The following is a 21990-nucleotide window of genomic DNA, read 5'->3' as shown; positions in this document are numbered from 1 at the left end:
GCTTAGGCTGCCGCTTCTGAGTTGGGAAGCAAGTCCTGGGCTCTCTGATCTACACCGAGCATTGCTGCATTACCCCACTGTTATAAAAAAGGACTTGAAAGAACACTTTCCCAGTGAAGTGACAGGATTAACAAAGCTGTAGGCTGTGGATGTCCAACACTACTTTCCCAGCACCATTAGAAAATAGTAACATGGAACTGTTTTTATCAATCAGTTGGAAGTAAAATACTGGCCAGAATGGGATTCTGGACCCATATGAACCCAATCCTACCAAGACCCAGAAGACAACAACAGTGTAAACAACATCCATACTCACTTTATTTTCAAACAGAGGAGCATGTACCCAAAGAGAAGCAGGACTCAGAGCCACTGTGGGAGCTTTTGCTCAAAGTGATCTGCCTTGGTCTTCTGACCTCAGAACACCTCGTGATCCAATGGCCATGGGGATGGAAGTGCCCCTTGATGGTACACATATTAGAAAGGTAAATCCCCCCATCCCTCAAAGGAGATGGGAGAAAAGGAGACAAAAGTCAATGAATCCCTGGCATACTGCCCCGGAATCCTTCCAGGGATAGTGTATGACTGACCATCAGTCCACAAATGTGAGTGGGAGGGGATGTAGGAACAATGGATGGTGCTGGGCAGAAAATTATCCTGGATGACGTGCATCCAGCACCTGGATAGACTTTTCATTAGAATGAAGGGAGCTGACAAAGCCCTCAAAAAGACAGAAAAGAGCACATTGATTAGAACATTATCTCATAACAGAGGTGGGACCATTTCCCACCATTATTGTAAAATAACAGTAACTAATCAAAACACATATAGACCTCTTTAATGGAGTTAATAAATAAAACTACGGCCAATTGGGAATCAGGGGTAGAGGTACTATTCCCAGGAGGAAAAACTGGGACAAAAGGGAGCCATGCTGACAGGACTTTCTAGTCCAGCTCTAGGTTCTTAGAAAGAAGCCCTAGTTCAGAAATGACAGCAAATACCCATGATCACTATGTGGGGCTGAGCCAAGGTGTTAAATATCTTGAATGGCTCTCCGAACCCAAGATTATCCATATTCTTTATCCCCTCCAGTAATGTGTAAGACCAAGAAGTGTGGAACACTGGAGGTGGACATGTGGTTTTTATTTCCGGGCAATCTTAATACTTCTCATTACATCTCACAATTTTCGTGGGAAGGGAGGGGATGGCAGAGAACATGGACATCCTGTCTTGCACTGCAGGGCTCGGAAAGTGGTAAGGACATCCAGCTGTGATGGGCAGGAAGTGTCAAGGCAACAGGATGCCTTATGCCTGGGGTAGGAGTATGGTCAATGGCCCTTTTGGCCTGAGTTCACCTCCTCAAGGGGAGGTCTCCATGGAATGACCATGATTCCCAACATGGCCAGAAAACCCATCGATCCCACTCATGGGGCAGATGATCAGAGGAGCTGCGCTCTTCCCTCCCGAGTAACTCAGACTGAAGTAGGGCCGGACAGGCCCACAGAAGGTAGCATGAGAGAAAGTAAAGGTGTGACACCTCTCTGTCACATTGTAGAAGGAGACCTCGCCAGCATCATAGTCCAAAAAAATCCCCACCCGTTGGAGAGGGGTCCGCAGGGGGAGGGCAGTCATTGGGGAGGTAAGAGCCCAGTACTCTTTCCCATACCACAAGGACACTGCCCAGAATCCATTCTGGGGGGCCGAGGTTACTCCGCCTTTTCTGCACACTGAGTCTTCACAGACACCTATGGTCCACTTGGCTTTATCTCCCACCTCTACCTCCCAATAATGTCTCCCAGCGATGAAGCATGGAGAGCCCAAGACACAGGGAAACAGATTGAACCGCTCGGGGTTGTCAGGCAGGTCCTGCTGGAGGTAACTGTACCGCACTTGCCGCAGGTTATCAGAGAGGATCAGGCTGGGGTAGGCCGTGTCTGGATCCAGAGTCACATCCACTGCAGAGGAACAGAAGGGCAGAGGAAGGTTAGCCGAGAGCCAGGAAAGCCCACTCTGAACACCCAGCTTTTCTCCTACCCGCTAAGAAGAGAATATGAGCTCTCCAACAAAGGCACATTCATCTTACACTCAATTACATCCTGAAATTGACATTCCAAAAGTTACTGTTTGGATCTAGTTACTTCTTTTAGCTAGGATATATTGAAAGTATTGAAATTTTTACCTCTATTTGCTTTTTCACACCTTAAACCACAATATCCATTATTAAGCTGAATTTGAGGTTTTCTTACATGTATGTCCAATCCCTTAATCTAAAAGTCTTGGGGACCAGAAGTTTCACAGAATACAGAATTTAGATAGGGTGTGGTACAGCACTCTACAACCAAATATCAACAGATCTGCTGTGAAACATACGAATGTTCACATTACATCGGATAAAGACACTAGTCCCACATGCATCTTACAGTCATGTGGTGGTCTCCTGTTTTAAAATCACTGGCATATATTCTCTCATTTGCTCTTCATACCTGGTTCAGAAGGAAGACTCCCAAACATTCTCTCTCTGAACCAAAGCTCAGCTAGGTTGACCGATTCCCACAAAAGACTGATGACAGGCAACTGGTGGAGGTGACCAAGAACCCCAGAGGCTTGGTTTTTGGTTCAAAAATCTGTTCACAACAGTTGCCCGTTTTTTCCCTCATGTCATGGGTATACCTCATACCTCCAACCAGACATTTAACTCCAAGGATAGGTCAGTGTCTTATGCTCTTTTGTTCCCTCTACAGTACCCTGCACAACATTAGGAAATGTAAGACATAGGCAAAGTATTCAAGTAATATTTGTTGAAAGAATTAAATGTGGATTACAGCCAGGGGATATCAATGAAAGAAGACCCATTGTATGTAGAGTCCTGTTCACGAGGAGGATCTCATGAAACAGAAGGCGGTCCTGTGACTGTGGAAAGTACAAACCTCAGTTCTGAGTACCTATGAGGTCACAGATTTACCCAGTGTCTCTGAACCTGAGGTGTTGGTGATGGTCAAGGAGAGGGAGAGTTTCAACTCTTGCTCTGAGGCACAGAGAAGGGATGACAGCAGATTCCTCTTGGGCTGTCCCTAGCACTCAGAATAAGAGGTGAGCTCAGTAGTTCTGGAAGGATGACTGCCTTTTGTAAACCACACACCGCCCAAGGCTAAGTGGGTAGAGCAGCATACCAGTGTACTAGCAGTGGCAGTGCTCTACTTTTTGGAAACTGTAGTTTCACCTCTATAATCCTTCATAGCTCCTGAGTTTGATTTCCTCCTATTCAAAGGTCCATGGTTTCAGCTCTGAAGCATTTTAGGAGGCAAAGATATTACAAACCCATAGAAACAACTGATGTATTTTTGTGATTATTATCATTTTTCATACATGTAACCTAAAGGATCCTAATCAGGCACTTTCCAAAATCATTCACAATAATAGTTACGTTGATAAGGATTTTTACTCCTTTTTCCAAATGGTTTTGTCTCCTATCACCCACCTGAGTATAACTGGGCCTCTCTCAATTCTAAAAAACAAAAGAGAAAAGAAGTTACAGAAGTCATCTGAATATTTCCAGGAAAACCTAAGAGATGGAGCTTTGGTTAGTCATCATAAAGCAATGGTTTCCATTAGACACCCCAGAACCCCTGTTGTCAGTCATGCACTGATTTCTTCATACAGTGTATGATTCCATCTTCCAGCCTAGAGCTCAAAGGGAAGAGGGATTGGAAACTTTGGGCAGAAGAATAACGACATGCCCGAGATTGGTAGCCTATGGGGCCAAACTGAGCCAAGATTAAGGATTCCACCCTCCAGTGGGCCAGCTGGCTCTGCAGGGGGAGATGGAGGTTCTAAGTCCACATCATAGATAACTCTTGGCTTTCATAAGCAACCTGTTCTAGGGGATGAATGGTTCAAGTGACATCCACTACCAAGCTGGAGCAAACAAGACCATTTGCAGTAAAATGCTTTTACAGTTGAAAAAGCATTTTCACAGATACGTTCTCAGTGAGACTTTTAAGTGACAGGAGAAGAGTAGGAAAAATAAATGAGTCAGATCAAGGAACGTCATGTCTGAGCTTCTGGTATTAAGTGGAGTTTCTCCCTGTTTTGCTTGTGAGCATTCCCTAAATCTACATTGCTAGATGTGAAAAAAGTATGTATCTGAAAAGATACAATACAAATAAAGTTTTAGCATATACAGGAAATTATCAGAATTATGGGGATTTGTACTAAATGAGAAAAGGGATTACCTACATATAAGGATTTCAAATTCTACCACGCTGCCTAGAATTTTAGCATTTAGTATACAGCCATATGTGCTGTATGCTCATATGTGATCACGAGCAGAAAATTTTGTACTAGGAAGGGCATCCCTTAAATACCTTGAACATTTAATAAACATAAATGGAGGGTTTATTACGTGTCAGGCTCCATTCTAAAAGGCTTTAGAAATGGTAACTAATTTAACTTAATCCTTACAACCCTGTGAGGTAAGAGCTACTATCCTCATTTTACAGATGAGGAAATTATAGTGTAGAATCCTTATCAAGTGGCAGAGCTGGGCGCAGGACCCAGGCAGCCGGACTCCTGAATCCCTGTTCCTAACCACTTCCCTCGACGTTCTGCCTCAATCAGTGCTGCTTGATTCCTCCTGTCCTGGTCAGCACCAGTGCCCACACACAGCAGAAACTCTATAAATTATAACCACAAACACTAACTCAAATGAAATGTAGCTAGGATAGTTTCTGTTCATTCTCTTTCTCAATTAAAAATAATTTTAAATAATCAAACTAATTCTGGATTAATTATTGGATTGCATATTTTTCTCTTCCATTAATGTAGATTAAGAAATGAGTGCAGGGCTTCCCTGGTGGCGCAGTGGTTGGGAGTCCGCCTGCCGATGCGGGGGACACGCGTTCGTGCCCCAGTCCGGGAGGATCCCACATGCCGCAGAGCGGCTGGGCCCGTGAGCCATGGCCGCTGAGCCTCGGCGTCTGGAGCCTGTGCTCCGCAGCGGGAGAGGCCATAATGGTGAGAGGCCCGCGTACCACAAAAAAAAAAAAAAGAAATGAGTGCATATAGTTAAAAGGCTTCAAATTGAAACAAGAGGCTATTAATTGAAAAAATTAACAAAGCAAAAAGGAAGATGTAAAATATGAGGGGAGGCCAGCCAGCGGGTATCGCGCATTTCCCATTTTCCCACACTTTAGCGTTCATCTTCCCAGGAAACTTCAACGTCAAAAGCCCATTAAGTAGATAAACTTACCTTGGATTTTCTCCATATCTGACTGCATTTTTTCTAAGGAGAGAAAAGAAGATGTTTAGTTTGCATCCCATTATCTGGCTGGAAAATACATCCTCTCAGGCAATATAGTTATTGAGAGCATAAACCCTCATGGATCCCTCTTCTTACATTACCTGTGAACTGCTTTAGACTCTCAGTCAAGAACAGACACTTCTGGGCAAAAATGTGGATTTTTTCTTGCAGATCTGGAGGTGTGATCCAGGGTTCAGGGATCCTGATTCTTTCAGCCCTAAGTTTTAAAAAAAAAAGCAACAAAAAAACAAGTGAATCCCTCCCCCAACTCCACAACCTTTCAGGGTCCAGGACAAACCTGGCTAAACTGGCCAACACAGGTGGACAATCTTTAAAAGCAGCCACTCTAGTCTTTTTCCTATTCTCCTTCTAGACTACGATCCTCTGGACCAGAACAGGAGAGACATCTTATTCACCTTCTTATTCCCCCACAGTACTAGCTCCTGGCTTTTCACATGGCATGTCCTCAAAGATTTACTGAATTAAACTGAATATAAGCCTGACCTTGCCAGAAAGCACTAGATTCCATGATAAAGTCCTTGATATTTGTGGTGGGCAATGACCCATAATCCTCAGGTTCCCAAATATGGAAAGAATGACATCTTCAGACAGACAGGTACTCTCTGGACAATACCCAGTTACCCACCACCCCCCTCAAGGGGTCTACGGCAAAGACTGACTGCTAGTTGCCCACCCAATATGCCTTCTCCCATCTTCCAAATTTTACTGGGTTCATGCCTGACTGGTCTAAATTTGACCTTGTGACTCAGTTCTGGCCAATGAGAGGTAAGAAGTATCTTGCGGTAATTTGAGAAGTCTGCTTAAAAAGGAATGTGGGGCTTCCCTGGCGGCTCAGTGGTTAAGAATCCTCCTGCCAATGCTAGGGGACACAGGTTCGAGCCCTGGTCCGGGAAGATCCCACATGCCATGGAGCAACTAAGCCCATGTGCCACAACTACTGAGCCTACGCGCTACAGCCCGTGAGCCACAACTACTGAGCCCACGTGCTGCAACTACTGAAGCCCGCGTGCCTAGAGCCCGTGCTCTGCAACAAGAGAAGCCACCACAATGAGAAGCCCGTGCACTGCAACGAAGAGTAGCCCCTGCTCGCCGCGACTAGAGAAAGCCCGCGCGCAGCAACAAAGACCCAATGCAGCCAAAAATAAATAAATAAATTTATTTTTTTTTTAAAAAAAGGTTTCTGGTTATATAAAATAATAAAATAAAAAGGTATGTGATGTGACTTATCTTCTTCCTACTGGTTAGCATTCTAGGAACTATCTTGGACTGTAAGAATGAGGACTGTATCTTACAGATGGCAGAAGGGTAAATGGAAAGAAACCTCAGAGTCTGATGATCACTGGAGCCACCAAACCAGCCCTGGGCTACCTACTTGCACATTTTTAATGGTGACAAAATTGTAAAATTATGTTTAAGCCTTAAGCCAACGAAATTTGGGGTTTCCTAACTCAGAGAGCCAAACCCAAACCTTAACGTCCCAAATGCTAGAATCGAAAGGATCTATCTCCCTGTTTGTTCAGAGCTAGACTGGTACCAAAAAGTTAAAGTAGTAGTAAAAGTGAAGGGAGTATTTGTTGGGGTCACTTGGCAGGGACTAGTACAAGTTCCAGCTCATCACCATCCCATCTCAGCAGCCCTCAAAAAGCTCAGTTCTATCAACAGTTCTGTCCACATAGCCCTCCCAGCCATCCTACCCCATCTATGTGCCACCCCCCCATATCTTCTCCAATGCTCCCGCATAATCAAGCTGCATTTCCTCTGGAGGGTTTTCACCCTTCAGGGTTTTAATTAGCTTCAAAGTTCAGTTCCCTCAAAGTCAGGCTCCGCCCCAGTAGGTACCAAATATTATGCCCCCAAGGCCTATCCCATTTGTCCTTGCCATCCAACCCTGAAAACATAATTTAATCTTGGCTTCTTGCACATTCTGGGCTTCTCCTGCTCGGTCATGTCCCAATTCCCAGGTAGCTCTTCCTCACTTTCCATCTGATGATACAGTAGAGAAATAATGAGAACAAGAGCCAGAATCCAGGTAACTCATCACTCATTATATAACTCTGAGCTGGTCTCCCTTTTCTTAGACCATATTTTCCCCATTACAGAAAAAAGAAAGAGTCAGAAACAGAGACACAGAGAGACAGAGATAACAAAAAAGACAGGATTCTGAAATGTTTAGGAAACAAAAACTATAAAATACCCTTGCACTTTGCCTAAGTCCCTGTAAGTCTCTACCCTCTCCATAGAAGTGTCCTCCCAAATGGACCCCCTACTCCACCCCTTACCCTCATAATTTGTCAATAATTCCTGAGTTTTACTGAGAAGAGCTGCACTCCATCTAGTTCTTTGCACGCCAGTGACTCGCTTCAGGGACAGGCGGGACATGTGTCAACTTGGTAAGATGCCCTCAGGCTCTGGGCTCCTTCCAGAATTTCTAAGTATGAGGGAAAATCTTTTCAGGCTTGATTTGGCACGGGGGAGAGAGAAAACTGTACCTGTTCAACGTGTCTCCGATGTCCTATAAGAGAAAGGAAAAGGATAAGCATGAGAAATCATTCCTAACTTCCACTTTCTCTCACAGATGTTTGTTGAAAACCCAACTATGGGGTGGCTCTCCTGGGAGAAACCAGGGAGACAAGGAGCACAACTCACGGTCCAGGAGCTAAAAACTGGGCAGAGGAAACCGGGCTGCACACTATTCGCTATTCTAGCACTGCCTGCGCTCTCCTCCTGCACACTGGTCAAGGATCTCAAGATTTCAAATTTACTGACTCAAGCATCCCACCCTTGGACCACAACTGCCTGCCTGTCTAGCTTGATTTCTTTGACGTATTACTGTGAAATCATTTCAAATACACAGAAAAGCTGCTAGCACAAAGAGCTCCTGTATACTCTTTTTCCCAGACATATTTATCTTTAGAATCATTTGAGAGGTCATTGTTTATATTATATCCCTTTACCCCTTTATGATTCTGTACCTCCTAAGAGCAAGTACATTTTCTTATATAACTATAGTACAGTTATCAAACTCAGGAAGCTGAATATTGATACATTTGTATAATCAACAGTCCATAACCTAATTTAATTGTCTTATTAATATTCTTTACAGCTACTCCCCTCCCCGCTCAGGTAATCCAGGATCGTTCATTACATTTTTATGATGACATGCGTCTATAGTCTGGAGTGGCTTTTGTGACACACTGCCTTAACACTGGCTAATTCTTTTATAGAATATCTCTCTATTTGGGTTTCCCAGATATTGCTGTCATGATTAAACTAAAGTGTACTATCTGTTTTTCTTTTTACTTCATTTATTTACTTATTATTTATTTTTGGCTGTGTTGGGTCTTTGCTGCACGCGGGCTTTCTTTAGTTGCAGCGAGCAGGGGCTACTCTGTTGTGGTGCGTGGGCTTCTCATTGCAGGTGGCTTCTCTTGTTGCGGAGCACGGGCTCTAGGCGAGTGGGCTCTAGGCGAGCGGGCTCAGTAGTTGTGGCGCATGGGCTTAGTTGCTCCGCAGCATGTGGGATCTTCCCAGACCAGGACTCGAATGTGTGTCCCCTGCATCGGCAGGCGGATTCTTAACCTCTGCACCACTCAGGAAGTCCTCAAGCTGTACCGTCTTTGACTAGTGTATGCTGTTTGCTTCTAAATAAACATGATATTCACTTGTCCCTTATTGGTGATATTTTATAGCTACTATTTTTCCTTTTGTAATTAACAAGTAATCTAAAAGTGATACTTTGAAATTACGTTAATATGCCAGTCCCTATCAAACTCCCCCTCCCCTTAGGTTTAGCATCTGTCGATAATTATTGTCTAAATTAACTTTTTTTTTTCTAAATTAACTTTTAATATGATAGTTGCCTAATGATCATTGTCTACCTTCGAAATTCCTTCTAGCGCTTCCCTGGTGGTGCAGTGGTTAAGAATCCGCCTCCCAATGCAGGGGTCACCGTTTGATCCCTGGTCTGGCAAGATCCCGCATGCCACGGAGCAACTAAGCCCATGGGCCACAACTACTGCCACAACTACTGAAGCCCATGGGCCACAACTACTGCCACAACTACTGAAGCCCACGTGCCTAGAGCCCGTGTGCCGTAACAGAAGCCACTGCAATTAGAAGCCCGCGTACCACAACAAAGAGTAGCCCCTGCTCACAGCAACTAGAGAAAGCCCACGTGCAACAACGAAGACCCAATGCAGCCAAAAATAAATAAATAAATAAATTTTAAAAATTCCTTCTACATTACTTAGTCAACATTCTACTGGAAGGAAGAATTTTCCCTTATTTATTATTAGTATGGACCCATCAATTCGTACTTTATTCAATGGGTTATAATCCATCACTGTTCTTATTTATGTTGGTGCTCAAAATATCCGAGATGTGGCCAGAGAGAGTCCGTCACTCTTTCTCGTAACTCCTCTCATCACATTCTCCCCATTCCCATTATTTTCTGATTTATCCTTCCAGTCTTCCCTTTGCAAAAATAAACAGATACATGTATTTTCCAATTATCTCATCTTTCTTACACAAAAAGTAGCACACTCTATATTTTGCACTTTGATTTTTTTCACTTACCAATATATTATAGAAACCACTCTGTATCAGTTCATAGGTATATTTCTGTTTTACAGTTGCCTAATATTCCTGTGTGAGTGTGTGTATACATATGTACAATGTTAAATACAGGTAGACAATAGTGAACATCTTGCCCACTTCCTGACCTCAGTGGGAATGCTCTAATTTTCCCGCATTAAGTAAGATTCAGCTTACTTTTCAAGTGACTACTACCATGACCCCTCTTCCCCATGGAGCCCACAACCCCTCTTTTTTCTCTACTTTTACTTATCATCCAGTTTTTTTTTAAATAAACAAATTTATTTATTTATTTTTGGCTGTGTTGGGTTTTAGTTGCTGCACACGGGCTTTCTCTAGTCATGGCGAGTGGCGTCTACTCTTTGTTGCGGTGAGCGGGCTTCTCGTTGTTGTGGAGCACAGGCTCTAGGCGCACAGGCTTCAGTAGTTGTGGCATGCAGGCTCAGTACTTGTGGCTCATGGGCTCTAGAGGACAGGCTCAGTAGTTGTGGCTCATGGGCTTAGGTGCAGTCGCTCCGCAGCATGTGGGATCTTCCCGGACAAGGGCTCGAAGCTGTATTCCCTGCATTGGCAGGTGGATTCTTAACCACTGCGCCACCAGTGAAGTCCCTATCATCCAGTTTTGATTTCATGGTCCATGTGTTCAAAAATATTCTCACAAATACCTTCTACCTTAAAAACATGGGCAAACCCATAAAAATACAAATTAGTGGTTGCCACTGGGTAAAAAGGAATGAAGAATGACTGTCTAATGGGTATGAGGTCTCCTTTCGAGGTAATGAAAGTGTTCTGGAATTACATAGCTGTGATGGTTGCACAACACTGAGTTTACTAAATGTACTAAATGTACTAAGTTGTACACTTTGAAATGATTAAAATGGTGAATTCAGGTTATGTATATTTTATCACAATCAAAAAACCAAAAAACAACAAAACAAAAAGCTCAAATCTTGCAAAGCCCTAATCCTGGATGAGCCCAACTACCTGCTCTCCCTATGCCTGGCACCAGAGCAGTAACAGTCTGAAAAAGCAGGGACAAGAAAAAGGTCACACAACTGGGCAGACAAGTCCCAGTATAAACTGACATCCACTGACCAAGTAATTCTAATACATCTCACAAACCAGATGGCTTTCCCATACTCTGAAACAATCATTTCAGAACTTTCCCACATTCTTCAAAGCTCATATTTTCTCTAATCCCTGCTCAATGGGAGCAGATGGTCCTGCTTTTCTAACTTCAAAAGAGAATAAGAGCCAACGGGGGACTTCCCTGGTGGCGCAGTGGTTAATCCGCCTTCCAATGGCGGGGACTCGGGTTCGAGCCCTGGTCCGGGAAGATCCCACAGGCCACGGAGCAACTAAGCCTGTGCGCCACAACTACTGAGCCTGCGCTCTACAGCCCGCGAGCCACAGCTACTGAAGCCGTGTACCTAGAGCCCGTGCTCTGCAACAAAGAGAAGCCACCACAACGAGAAGCCCGCGCACCGCAACGATGAGTAGCCCCCGCTCACTGCAACTAGAGAAAGCCCTCACGCAGCAATGGAGACACAAATGCAGCCAAAATAAATAAATAAAATAAATTTATTTTAAAAAAAGCCAACGGGTTTTAGCGACCAAAGTGCACAACATGCCTGCATCTACCTGCCCCCACCGTCCTTTCTTCCCATACAACAGAGGATCTTCCAAAACTAAGTCCCACACATATGCTTTAGTCACCTTTCCCTTCTGCCTTCTCAGAAACAGCACATTAGTGATTAGTTCATCCTTATAGCTTCAGTAATTTTCTTCACCTGAATCCTTACAACATAGGTGCTCCTTTCCACATTTTCTTTTAAAATACGTTTAGCTAGTTTCTTTATGCATCCCCTCCCCATAAAGCCCCACAATCCTATCTCATCTCCGAGTATTTTTTTTAATATCTCCTTCACAGTCTTACTTCTTGAAATAGTCATTTACTCTTCCAGTTTCCGTTCACCCTCTGTCACCACAACTCTCCCTCATGTGGCTCCTGACCAAATTATTCCACTGTGGCAGAATATCAATGATTATCTGAGATGAAAATCATTGAGATGATAATGATTATTATCAAGATTATCAATGATGCCCATGTTTTTAAACCAAATGTACCTCAGCCCTTATATTATTTCACCTCAACTGCATTAGATTCTGTTGTCCACTCCCTCCTTCCTGAAACATTCTTCCTCCCTTGCCACATTCTCTGGTCAACTGTTCGCTTTGCAAGCTCTTCCTTCTCTCCCTGGCAATTAAATATTGGTGTTAGTTAAGGTTCAAGGTTAAGACTTCTCATTTTAATCTAAAGCAGGAGTCAGTGAACTTCTTCTAAGGAAAAGGTCATACAGTCTGTCACAACTTCTCAACTCTGCTGCAACAGACAATACATAAATGAATGGGCGTGGCTATGTTCCAATAAAAAGTATGGATAATGAAATTCAAATTTTATAGAATTTCACATATCGTGAAATAACATCCTTCTGATTTTCCCCCAACCATTCAAAACTGTAAAAAGCATACTTAGCTTGTAGAACATACAAAAACAGGTGGCGGGCCATAATTTGCTGACCCTAACCCTATCCTATCAGCCCCTTTTTAATGGCGTTTATCAACACCAATGATACTTGTTTGCTCACTTCTTTATCATATGATCTCAACATTAGAATTTAAATTTCAGGAGAGCTTATTCACCACTTAATTCCGGTGCCTAGACTAGTGCCTGACCCAGAACAGACAATTCATATGCATTGAATGAACAAATGACAGTCAGGCATCAGCTCATTTCCAGTGGTCTTCCTGGGTTGGGTGCATTGCAGCTTTACCACATGCACTACCGAGATTAAACCACAAGACTGCTTGGGCTGACCACTCCCACTCAAGCGTTTCTTTGTTTTGTAGCTGTGGTAATACACACATACATGTTAAAATTACAGGGTAACTGGAGTGAGGAGGGTCTTTAAATGACATGTGGGCCAAACCCCTCATTACATAATGAGTAGATGAGGTCACTGAGGCCCAGAGAGGTCGAGAGCCTGTGATCAGACCACTTATCAGTGCAGGATGGGCCTGGGCATTAGGCCTTCCCTTTTGCCCTTTCCATGAGACAGTGCAACTGACTGACCCAAGCTGTGTCAACCAGGTCCTCTATTGTACATTTCCCCTCCAACATGCCCAACAGAGAGCTTGGCAAGCCCCTGCTACTCCCACAGAGTTGGCAAGGCAGTTGGGGGCCCTGGATACTGCCTGGCAAAGAGAGAAGGGAGACCTTTTAGCAGGAGCTGTCTTGGCAGGGCGCGCTAAGCCTCACCTGCAGGAGCTCCCTGGTGGGCTGCTGCTGCTTCTCTTCCAGCTGGGCGATCAGGTTGCTGAGGTGGGAGATGTTGCAAGAGAACTGAGTGATGGCACCATTGATACTGTTGTAGATGGCCAAGTCTAGCTCCTCGAGACGGGCCAGGAGGCGATACTCATGCTCCTTCAAGGAGTGATACAGCTGCTCAAACTCCCAAACGATCTTCTCCCTCTCCATCTGGGTCAGGCTCTGTGTGGATGACAGGCAAGGGCAGTGAAGAGAGGAAAGGCTACTTCTAGAGCCCTTCATATTTCTCCCCTGGCTATCCACCCCAAGACCTCATCATTTCATTCAGGTATACTATTTACTGTGCAACAGTGATGCACACGAACCTTGCTTATAAATCCTTTTCACGAACTTATACTTCTCCCGAAAGGAACAAGTCTTTCAATGCATAAACAATACAATATAATCTTAGAAATGAAAGAGTCCTTAAAGCTCAACTAATTCAGTGCTTTGCAAAGAGAATGCCATTGGCACCCTGGTGGGGGGGGGGGGGCAATTCTGCCTGCAAAGGACTGTTCTTTGCATTGCAGGACATTTAGCATCCTTGCCCAACCCTCCCCAATCACTCCAACCAAACACCCACACATCACAGAGAGGAGGAGAGGGCAGTACTCACCTCGCTGAAGAACCAAAAGTCTAGTCCAACCTACCTATTTCACAAGTGAGGAAACTGAGGCCTAGAGAGGTAGTATTACTCTCTCCATCTATTCAACTGGCTACTGACAGAGCCAAGAAGTATGTCCAGGTGCCCTGATTCTCAAAGAAGGGCTGTTTCCCCCCTTTGACAATCCCCCCCAGAGAGGACACAGTGGTGTGTTTAATGATTTAAGTCCACTCAGGCTCACTAGAAGATTCTCCTTCAGTCAGACCTATTTTCAAGCAAAGGCAGCTGAGGTCTCAGTGGATTCTGTGAGCAGAACAAGTGGTGGTATCTTACGGCATCATGGGAATAAGTTCCCAGTCCAAAAGTTCTATACTACACCCTGGTCAGGACTGACAAAATTTCTCACAAGATGGTGCTAGACACTACTAGTCTAACAGTTTGCTTTTCAGATGAAAATACCTCTAATGGATGGGAATTTGTAATATTTTATTTATTGTTCAAAAGATGCTTAAACACTTAGATGGTAAACATATAAGTATATATTATAAAAGTCTCTATTTTTTTTTCCAGAACAAACCCCCCCAAATATCCCTATCACAAATCAGCACATTAGTCACTTGCTAAGGCTTTGGGAGACTAGGGGAAGGGAACAAACTGAAAAGTTCAGAACTGAACTGTCAAGAAAAGGAACATTCCAGCAAGAAGCAACAGGCAGGCTTACAGAAAGCCACTATCAGCAACTGTCTGCAGAATGGTACAAAGGAGGCTAACTGCGCCCAAGCATCTCACCTGTATTAGCTTTGTCAGGGATCAACCTTGATCTGCACAAAGCTAGCAGATTAAACTTTTGATAGGTCAGATCTCTAGGGGTTCTAAACTCAGCTATTCCATCCTTTCCCCCAAAATGTGGGAGGGAATCCCTTGGTTCTCCAGGTGAATTCCCAACTGTCATATAAGGTTGTTCCACCCACACCTAGAAGTTCTGGGCGACGTGACTGCACAAGGTTAAGGGGAGCTTAACAGCCTCACAAAAAAAAAGAGAGTGACAGGCAGAACTGATATTACCTGTGAATTCCAAAGAACCTTACCAAGAGCTCAGCTCGTGCCTGTTCCCCCTGTGCCCGACGCCTCTTCTTTAGGTCTTTCACTCTTTTTAGGTGGTCCAGCTGGTTCTGGATTTGCTCCTAAGAAAAGCAAAAACAGGTGGGCAGTTCAAGATTAGGCAGACCATACCATCAATATGGCTATTCTGCTTATCACACGTGCAACCCACATTCCTGATGCCAAGTTCCTGGTTAGAGCCTATCCTTGGACCATACTGCCATCACCAGGGCACAGGGGTCACCAGACCTCTCCTTTGGTAGTTTGTATCTTAAATGGTGGGTCACCTACCTGCCCTTGGAAGGATACTGCATGGCTTAGTGGAAAGGTGAATGGACTAGGAGGCTTTAAGTTGTCGCTCTTTCACAGACGCGTACTGAGAAAATGACTTAACTTCTCTTATTTTCCTCTGGTGTGACATGGGCAAACACCACCTTCTCAACCTACTAGAGGGTTATCACCAGTGTGAGTAAAAGAATATTTTTGAAAGCACCATAAATGTTAAGTGAATAATTTTGCATGAATGTACTCACATTTAAACATGTACATAATTGTGTACATATTCCTGCAGTCCTCAAACACACAGATCATGCACTCCTTGAATGTTGCCTTACAACTGTTTTATATTTAATACTTTGTTTCCACGTTATTGTTTAGCTGTGCCAGTCTGTTGGTTCAAGAGTTCACAAAGGGATCCACACATCATTTTATTTCACTCAATCTTCATAACTGTGTTATCTCCTATGAGTCTCACGGTGGTTAAATGACTTAGGTAGTAAGGAGCTCGTTCTTTTCCGTGAGCTTCTAGAAGAGGACGGAGCACAGGGAAGTGCTGGGGAATGGAGAGGTGATGGGCCTCTGCTTGATGTGTATACAGCCAGTTAACGTCCGACTGTGTTTTGTCTCAGATCATCTAGGAGCCGACAGGAGTGCGAGCGTCTCTGAAGCTTGTCGTTGTGGACGTGGTTTTACGCATATCTTTTATACCGTCAAGAGGGGTCTCCATGGGCCGTCTTTATGTATAATGTGCCCGTGAGCGGGTAAACATAGAGGCACATAAGGAAATGAGAGTGGGGGTGGGGAGACTTCTGGCTTCCTCACCAGCTACAGGTTTTCCTCCCAAATCTGAGTGCCGAGGCTCTGGAGCGGACAGAGAGGAAATGACGGCTGTGAACCACACGTCCGGCTCAGCCATTTTCTAGGCGGAAAAAAGGAAGCCCCTTTGGCTCTCTCCTCCCTTTGTCCGACTCGCGCTTCGGCCCCTCCCCGCCCCGCACGCCCGGCCCTCACCTTGAAGCCCTCCACCGCCTCCTCGAGCGGCAGCACGCTGTGGCCGCGGTGCTCGCGGGAGCGGTCGCACACCACGCAGATGGGCATCTGGTCCTCCTCGCAGTACAACTTCAGGGGCTCGCGGTGTTTCTCGCACACGCCCATCTCGCCTCCGGGCCCCGACGGCCGCTCGGTGCGCAACTGCTTCACCAGCTGGGTCACGTTGGCCAGGTGCCGGTTGGGCCGCATGTGCCGCTGCGGGAAGGTCTCCCGGCACTGGGGGCACGACACATTGGTCTCCGCCGCGCCCCAGCAGCGGGCGAGGCAGGCGCAACAGATGTTGTGGCCGCAGTCGAGCATCATGGGCTCGACAAAGTACTGCAGGCACACGGGGCAGGTGGTCTCCTGCTGTAAGCACTCGGCCACGCTCCCGGAGGCCATGGCGCGGGCCCGCAGGGGCGCACGGGCATGGGCCCCGGAGCCCAGCCCTGCGCGGAGCCCAGCTGTACCGCGCTCCCTCCCGTTCGCTGCTTCTGGGCGGCGCCGGGAGGCGAGCCCGGCTGACGGAGGGCGGCTCCTCCCCGGCCCTGATCCCAGACGCGCCCGCGCGCTGGAACCCGGCGCCGCTGCGCCCCGAGGGGGCGTGGGGATATTGCGACCCCACCTAACCCAGCGGCTATGCGAGGGGGCAGCTGGTCGGGCTGGACTCGCAGAGCCAGGCGCTCAGAAGGCTCAGGACAACGTGGCCGCGTCCGAACGGATCCCGGCAGCCCCGCAGACCTCACCCCGGCGCGAGCGGAAGGGGCGGCTCGGGGGCGGGGCTTGGCTCAGGCCTCCTGCGCACGGCAAGATTTCCTGGACTCAGGCCTGGATGATTTCCTCCACAGAGGTCCGTGGAGGCCTAGCCGCCCGCCCTGGGGCGGAACGCGCGGGCGCGGGAGCCTCGGATACCGGTTACAGAGGCAGGCGGTGTCCGCGGGGTACGGCGGGGACAGGGTATCCCCTGCCTGCACGCTCCGGGCCCGCCGCCGAGCTTCGGCGGCCCTGGGCCTGGATCCCTGGTCTTTTGTTGGGTTTCCTGTCTGGTGCCCACGCCTCAGCAAAGGCGAGAGAAAGCTAGCTTTGTGTTGGTGTGGTAAGAAGAGACATCTGGCCTCCCCGGGAGGCCGGAGGGATGAGGGTTGCAGACTGAGCCCCACCCGGCCTGTGGGGAGGTTTATCAAACAAACCCCATTTACAGGCGCTCGCAATTCTGTTTCGAAAAAGAAAGGCTTAATTATCAGGCGGCAACATTTCTGTGACAGAAACAGACAAGCCCAGTTCTGCTGCTTCCTATCGTGCCTAAGCAAACTGGTTTACCATTCTGAGCTTCAGTTTCCTCTCTGATGAAATGGTAACAATTATACCCCAGCAAGGAGGGAGACTTCCTTACAACTTTTACTTTTTAAACCCTAAGTATGCTTATCCATTAAAATAATAAAGTACCCACTGCAAAGAGCTGTGTTGAATAGAACCTAAACATGCTTGCTCCTTCCTGAAGTATAGGGAGATTGGGAATCCTGTGGGTGACACAGGCTCTTTTCATTATCCAGTAAAGTTAAAAAAAAATTTTTGCGTTGTTCCCTCATCCCTACCTTGGTGTTTCCTCGTTTCCTTTGCTATTTTCTCAGTATTGTCCTTCCTCTAGATTTAATTGAATTTGGGCAGGCTTGCCTGTGTTAATTTAATTTACATTACTATACTTTGACCTAAATGATTTCAACAATGTCAGTTTGCAAATGTGTTTTAAATGAGTTAGTGACTGGTTGAATGTGACCAATTCCACCAGTTTCCCTGTTTCTAGTCTTTTTCTATAACCTATTTACATAACACTGCAATAACTCTTACATGTCTGTCAAGGTTCTAATTCAGGGCACACTTTTAGAATAGGAAGTGATGTGTGCTCTCACATAGTCCAGCATACTTTATATGTCAAGTATAAAGTATACATAAATAAACTGAGGTCAGATACTTTAGTAACTCCATGAGGACAGAGACTTCTCTCCAGACCTTCTATGATCTCCATTATGCCTTGCACATAGATTTAATCACGTGAAAGGACTTCAACACTTGTTGAATTATTAGACTAATAATCAATTAACTTAATGATTCTACTGTCACATTTTATGTGTACTTCTTATCTTTATCACAGTTATTCATTTGTAAAGGGTGCAAACACAAATGCCTCTGGAGACAAGAAGGTAATTTAAATGAGCAGGCCAGTCCAGGGTCGCAACAGGGAAAGATGGGGACAGCGAATAACTGGAGGACAGATGAGGCAGCTACTTCTTATTGAGAATGTGAGCCCAGCATATTGCCAAATCTTTGATTTTCAAGAGAAGGCAGAAATCTAGAGATTTATGTGAAATTGATTGACTTTCAAGTGTTGGAAACTAACTAAAAATTGTAAAAATCATCTCTGCAAGATGAAATTGACTTCACCTCCAGTTTGGGACTTCTGGTACAGCTATTTATTTATTTATTTATTTATTTATTTATTTATTTATTTTTTTTGCGGTACGCGGGCCTCTCACTGTTGTGGCCTCTCCTATTTCGGGGCACAGGCTCCGGACGCGCAGGCTCAGCGGCCGTGGCTCACGGGCCCAGCCGCTCTGAGACATGCGGGATTCTCCCGGACCGGGGCACGAACCCGTGTCCCTTGCATTGGCAGGCGGACTCTCAACCACTGCGCCACCAGGGAAGCCCTAGCTATTTATTTTAATAAGTGCTTTTCAACCTTAACACAATATGGAAGGGACTGTCATTGACTACTTTATAGCCAATCTCCACTCCTTCCTTTAAGTTTTATTCCAGGTAGCAATATGCCCAGCTGAAAGATACTTTCCAGGTGCCTTTACTGCCAATACTATGGTATATTCATGAAGGCAGCTCTGCTGTATGAAATCTTGTCCAGCTGGTTATGGATGTGCTCAGGAACACCAACTCACCTAGCGCTTCTTTCACACTTCAACATGGCCCTGAGATTGTAGGTGGCTAGTGATATCCATGTGGAAGGTTTTGGGTGGTCATTCTGAGAATGCTTCTTAAAAGAAGACTACTCAGCTGCAAAGCATACCCTTTTAACATTCCCCCTTCCTAATTCTTCCAGCCTGGAATGTGCACGTGATGGTAGGAGGTTGACCAGCTGTCCTGGACCATGAGACAATCTTGAGGATGGAAGCCTGCACTAAGATGATATAGTAAAAGGTAAAGGAAGCCTGGGTCCTTATTCATTGCAGAGTACCTGCATCTAATTATATGTGTAAGAGAGACTAAAGCAGCTGTCCTGTTTAAGCCACCTATTTGGATTGTCTGCATATGCAACGGAAACTAAACCTAACTAATAAATATAATTTTTATTAATAAAGTGTTTTATCTTAAAATAAATTCCCACCTATTTAAAAATAAATTCCCTATCAACACAACCTATCTGCCCTCAGGGTGCCAGTAATTTCTGTTAGTTTTGGCTAAATCCAGAGGATACTCTTCAGCCTTTATCTTAATGTTCCTGAGGCGTTTGACACTGTTGACCCCTTTCTCCTTGGACCATTCTTCTTCCAGGCACCAAACTGAGTAGAACCTGATAAGGCCTAAGATATTTCTGCTTCCACTCTCTCCTCTTTTATCTGTCTTTACCAAGTGATGCTAAAGTTAGTCTGGAAATATAAAAATAAAAAATAGGAAAAACACAAGGCTACAATAATTAAAGTAAGAATAAGCTGATAGATCGATAGAATAGACTGGGAACTGAGAAATAAACCCAAATCTTGTTCTCAAACCCAAGTTCCTGTGCCCAATGAACAGTGAGGCTAAACAAACAAAAATGTCAGAGTTTGGAGCAGGGAAAGGTTTATATCGCAGGACCAAGCAAGGAGAAAGGGTGGCTTGTGCTCAAAACCCCTAAACTCCCCAATGGTTTTGGAGGAGAAGTTTTTAATAGGCAAAATTTGGGGTGAGGCCTGCAGGGTGTGTGACTTTCTTCTGATTGGTTGGTGGTGAGGTAACAGGACAGGCAGTGCTCCAGAAATCTTGTGTTCAGCTTGACGTTACCATCCTCCACCTGGGTGAGGACCTTAGTTCTGGCAGAAGAACTCAGTATATATGTTGTCATATATATTCCTTGAGGAGGAACCAGGACCCTGCCCCAAGGGTGCACTATTGTTTCGTGACTGCTCTTCCTTTCCTTCTTCATTCCCTCCCTTCCCTGATTAGCAACTGTTTGAATCTGCTCTTTAGAACTCAGGGAAGCTCAAGGAGGCTGAATAAAGTCTATGGACACAGGAAGGGTTTGTACCAGGGAGGGCCCCACGGGTCCTGCCTTGTTTCACAGGGGAAAAGAACAAGTTAATAAACATGTGGAAAGAAGTTTAACTCACTATTAATAAATTAATGTGATGTTGTTTTTAATTTATGAAATGAATAAAGACTAAAAAGCTCAACAATACCCAGTATTGGTGAGAACATGAGGAAACAGGCATTCCAGTATACCATGAGAGGGTAAATTTGGAGAACATTGTTGAGAGCAACTTAGTAATAGCTTAAGAAAAACAATTTTAATGCACATACTCTTTGAACCATCTACTCCTCTTCTCTCCCATCTGTACAAAGATGATTGATTGGACTTCCCTGGTGGCACAGTGGTTAAGAATCCTCCTGCCAATGCAGGGGACGTGGGTTCCAGCCCTGGTCTGGGAAGATCCCACATGCCACGGAGCAACTAAGCCTGTGCGCCACAACTACTGAGCCTGTGCTCTAGAGCCCGCGAGCCACAACTACTGAGCCCGCATGCCACAGCTACTGAAGCCCGCGTGCCTAGAGCCCATGCTCCATAACAAGAGAAGTCACTGCAATGAGAAGCCTGTGCACCGCGAGGAAGAGTAGCCCCCATTCACTGCAACTAGAGAAAGGCTGTGTGCAGCAACAAAGACCCAAAGCAGCCAAAAATAAATAAATTTATTTTAAAAAAAGATGATTGTATAAGGATTGTCATTATAGCATTGTTTGCATTTGTAAAATGCTGGAACCAATATAAATATGCTTCAATAGGGGACAGGTTAATGAAAATACTATTCAGGCATACAATGGAATAGTATGCAGGGACCAAAAAGAATGAGTTAGATCTATATATACTAATATGGAAAGATGTCTGAGATTTATTCATTCATTCATTCATCCATCCATTCATTTAAGTGTTTGTTGAGGGTGTACCATGGCTCTCTTTTAGGCTCCAGGATACAGAAGGGAACAAAACCAAGTTCCTGGGCTCATGGATTTGCTTTCTAGGGAGCAATATGGATAATAGGCAAGCTAAGAAATAAATACGTAGTATGAAAGATCCATGAAGAAAAATGAATCAGGATATGGAGGATGAAGAGTGATTGGGGCATTATTTTATATTGGGTGGTCAGAGGAGGTTTCTCTGATGAGGTAGCCAAATGGCTGCTGCGGTTTTGAGTCTCAAATCTATATGTCATTGGACATTTAACCCAGAGAAATGAAAACTTAACATTCACACCAAAAGTTTGCATAAAGCATTATTCATAATAGCCAAACTTGGAAACATTCTTCAATAATGAGTGGTTAAACAAATCGTGGCACATCCATATCATGGAATACTTTTCAGCAATGAAAAGGAATGAACTATTGAAATACACAACTTGGATGGATCTCAAGGGAATTATACTGAGTCAAGAAGGTCAG

General features: G+C 45.0%; 1 protein-coding gene across 1 annotated transcript; it reads right to left on the bottom strand.

Annotated features, from left to right (window-relative positions):
- Positions 1-1125: 1125 nt before the first annotated feature.
- TRIM27 (tripartite motif containing 27) lies at positions 1126-16766 on the bottom strand. The gene is made up of 8 exons (XM_065885379.1): positions 16273-16766; positions 14970-15065; positions 13230-13460; positions 7807-7829; positions 5398-5513; positions 5246-5278; positions 3476-3502; positions 1126-1952 (listed from the first exon to the last, which is right to left on the bottom strand). The coding sequence occupies exons 1-8, from the start codon at positions 16690-16692 to the stop codon at positions 1357-1359; spliced, it is 1542 nt and encodes a 513-aa protein (XP_065741451.1). The 5' UTR covers positions 16693-16766; the 3' UTR covers positions 1126-1356.
- Positions 16767-21990: the final 5224 nt, after the last annotated feature.

This window comes from Phocoena phocoena, chromosome 10, assembly GCF_963924675.1.
Source record: "Phocoena phocoena chromosome 10, mPhoPho1.1, whole genome shotgun sequence".
NCBI classification, from domain to species: domain Eukaryota; kingdom Metazoa; phylum Chordata; class Mammalia; order Artiodactyla; family Phocoenidae; genus Phocoena; species Phocoena phocoena.
This window is presented reverse-complemented; position numbering and strand designations above follow the sequence as displayed.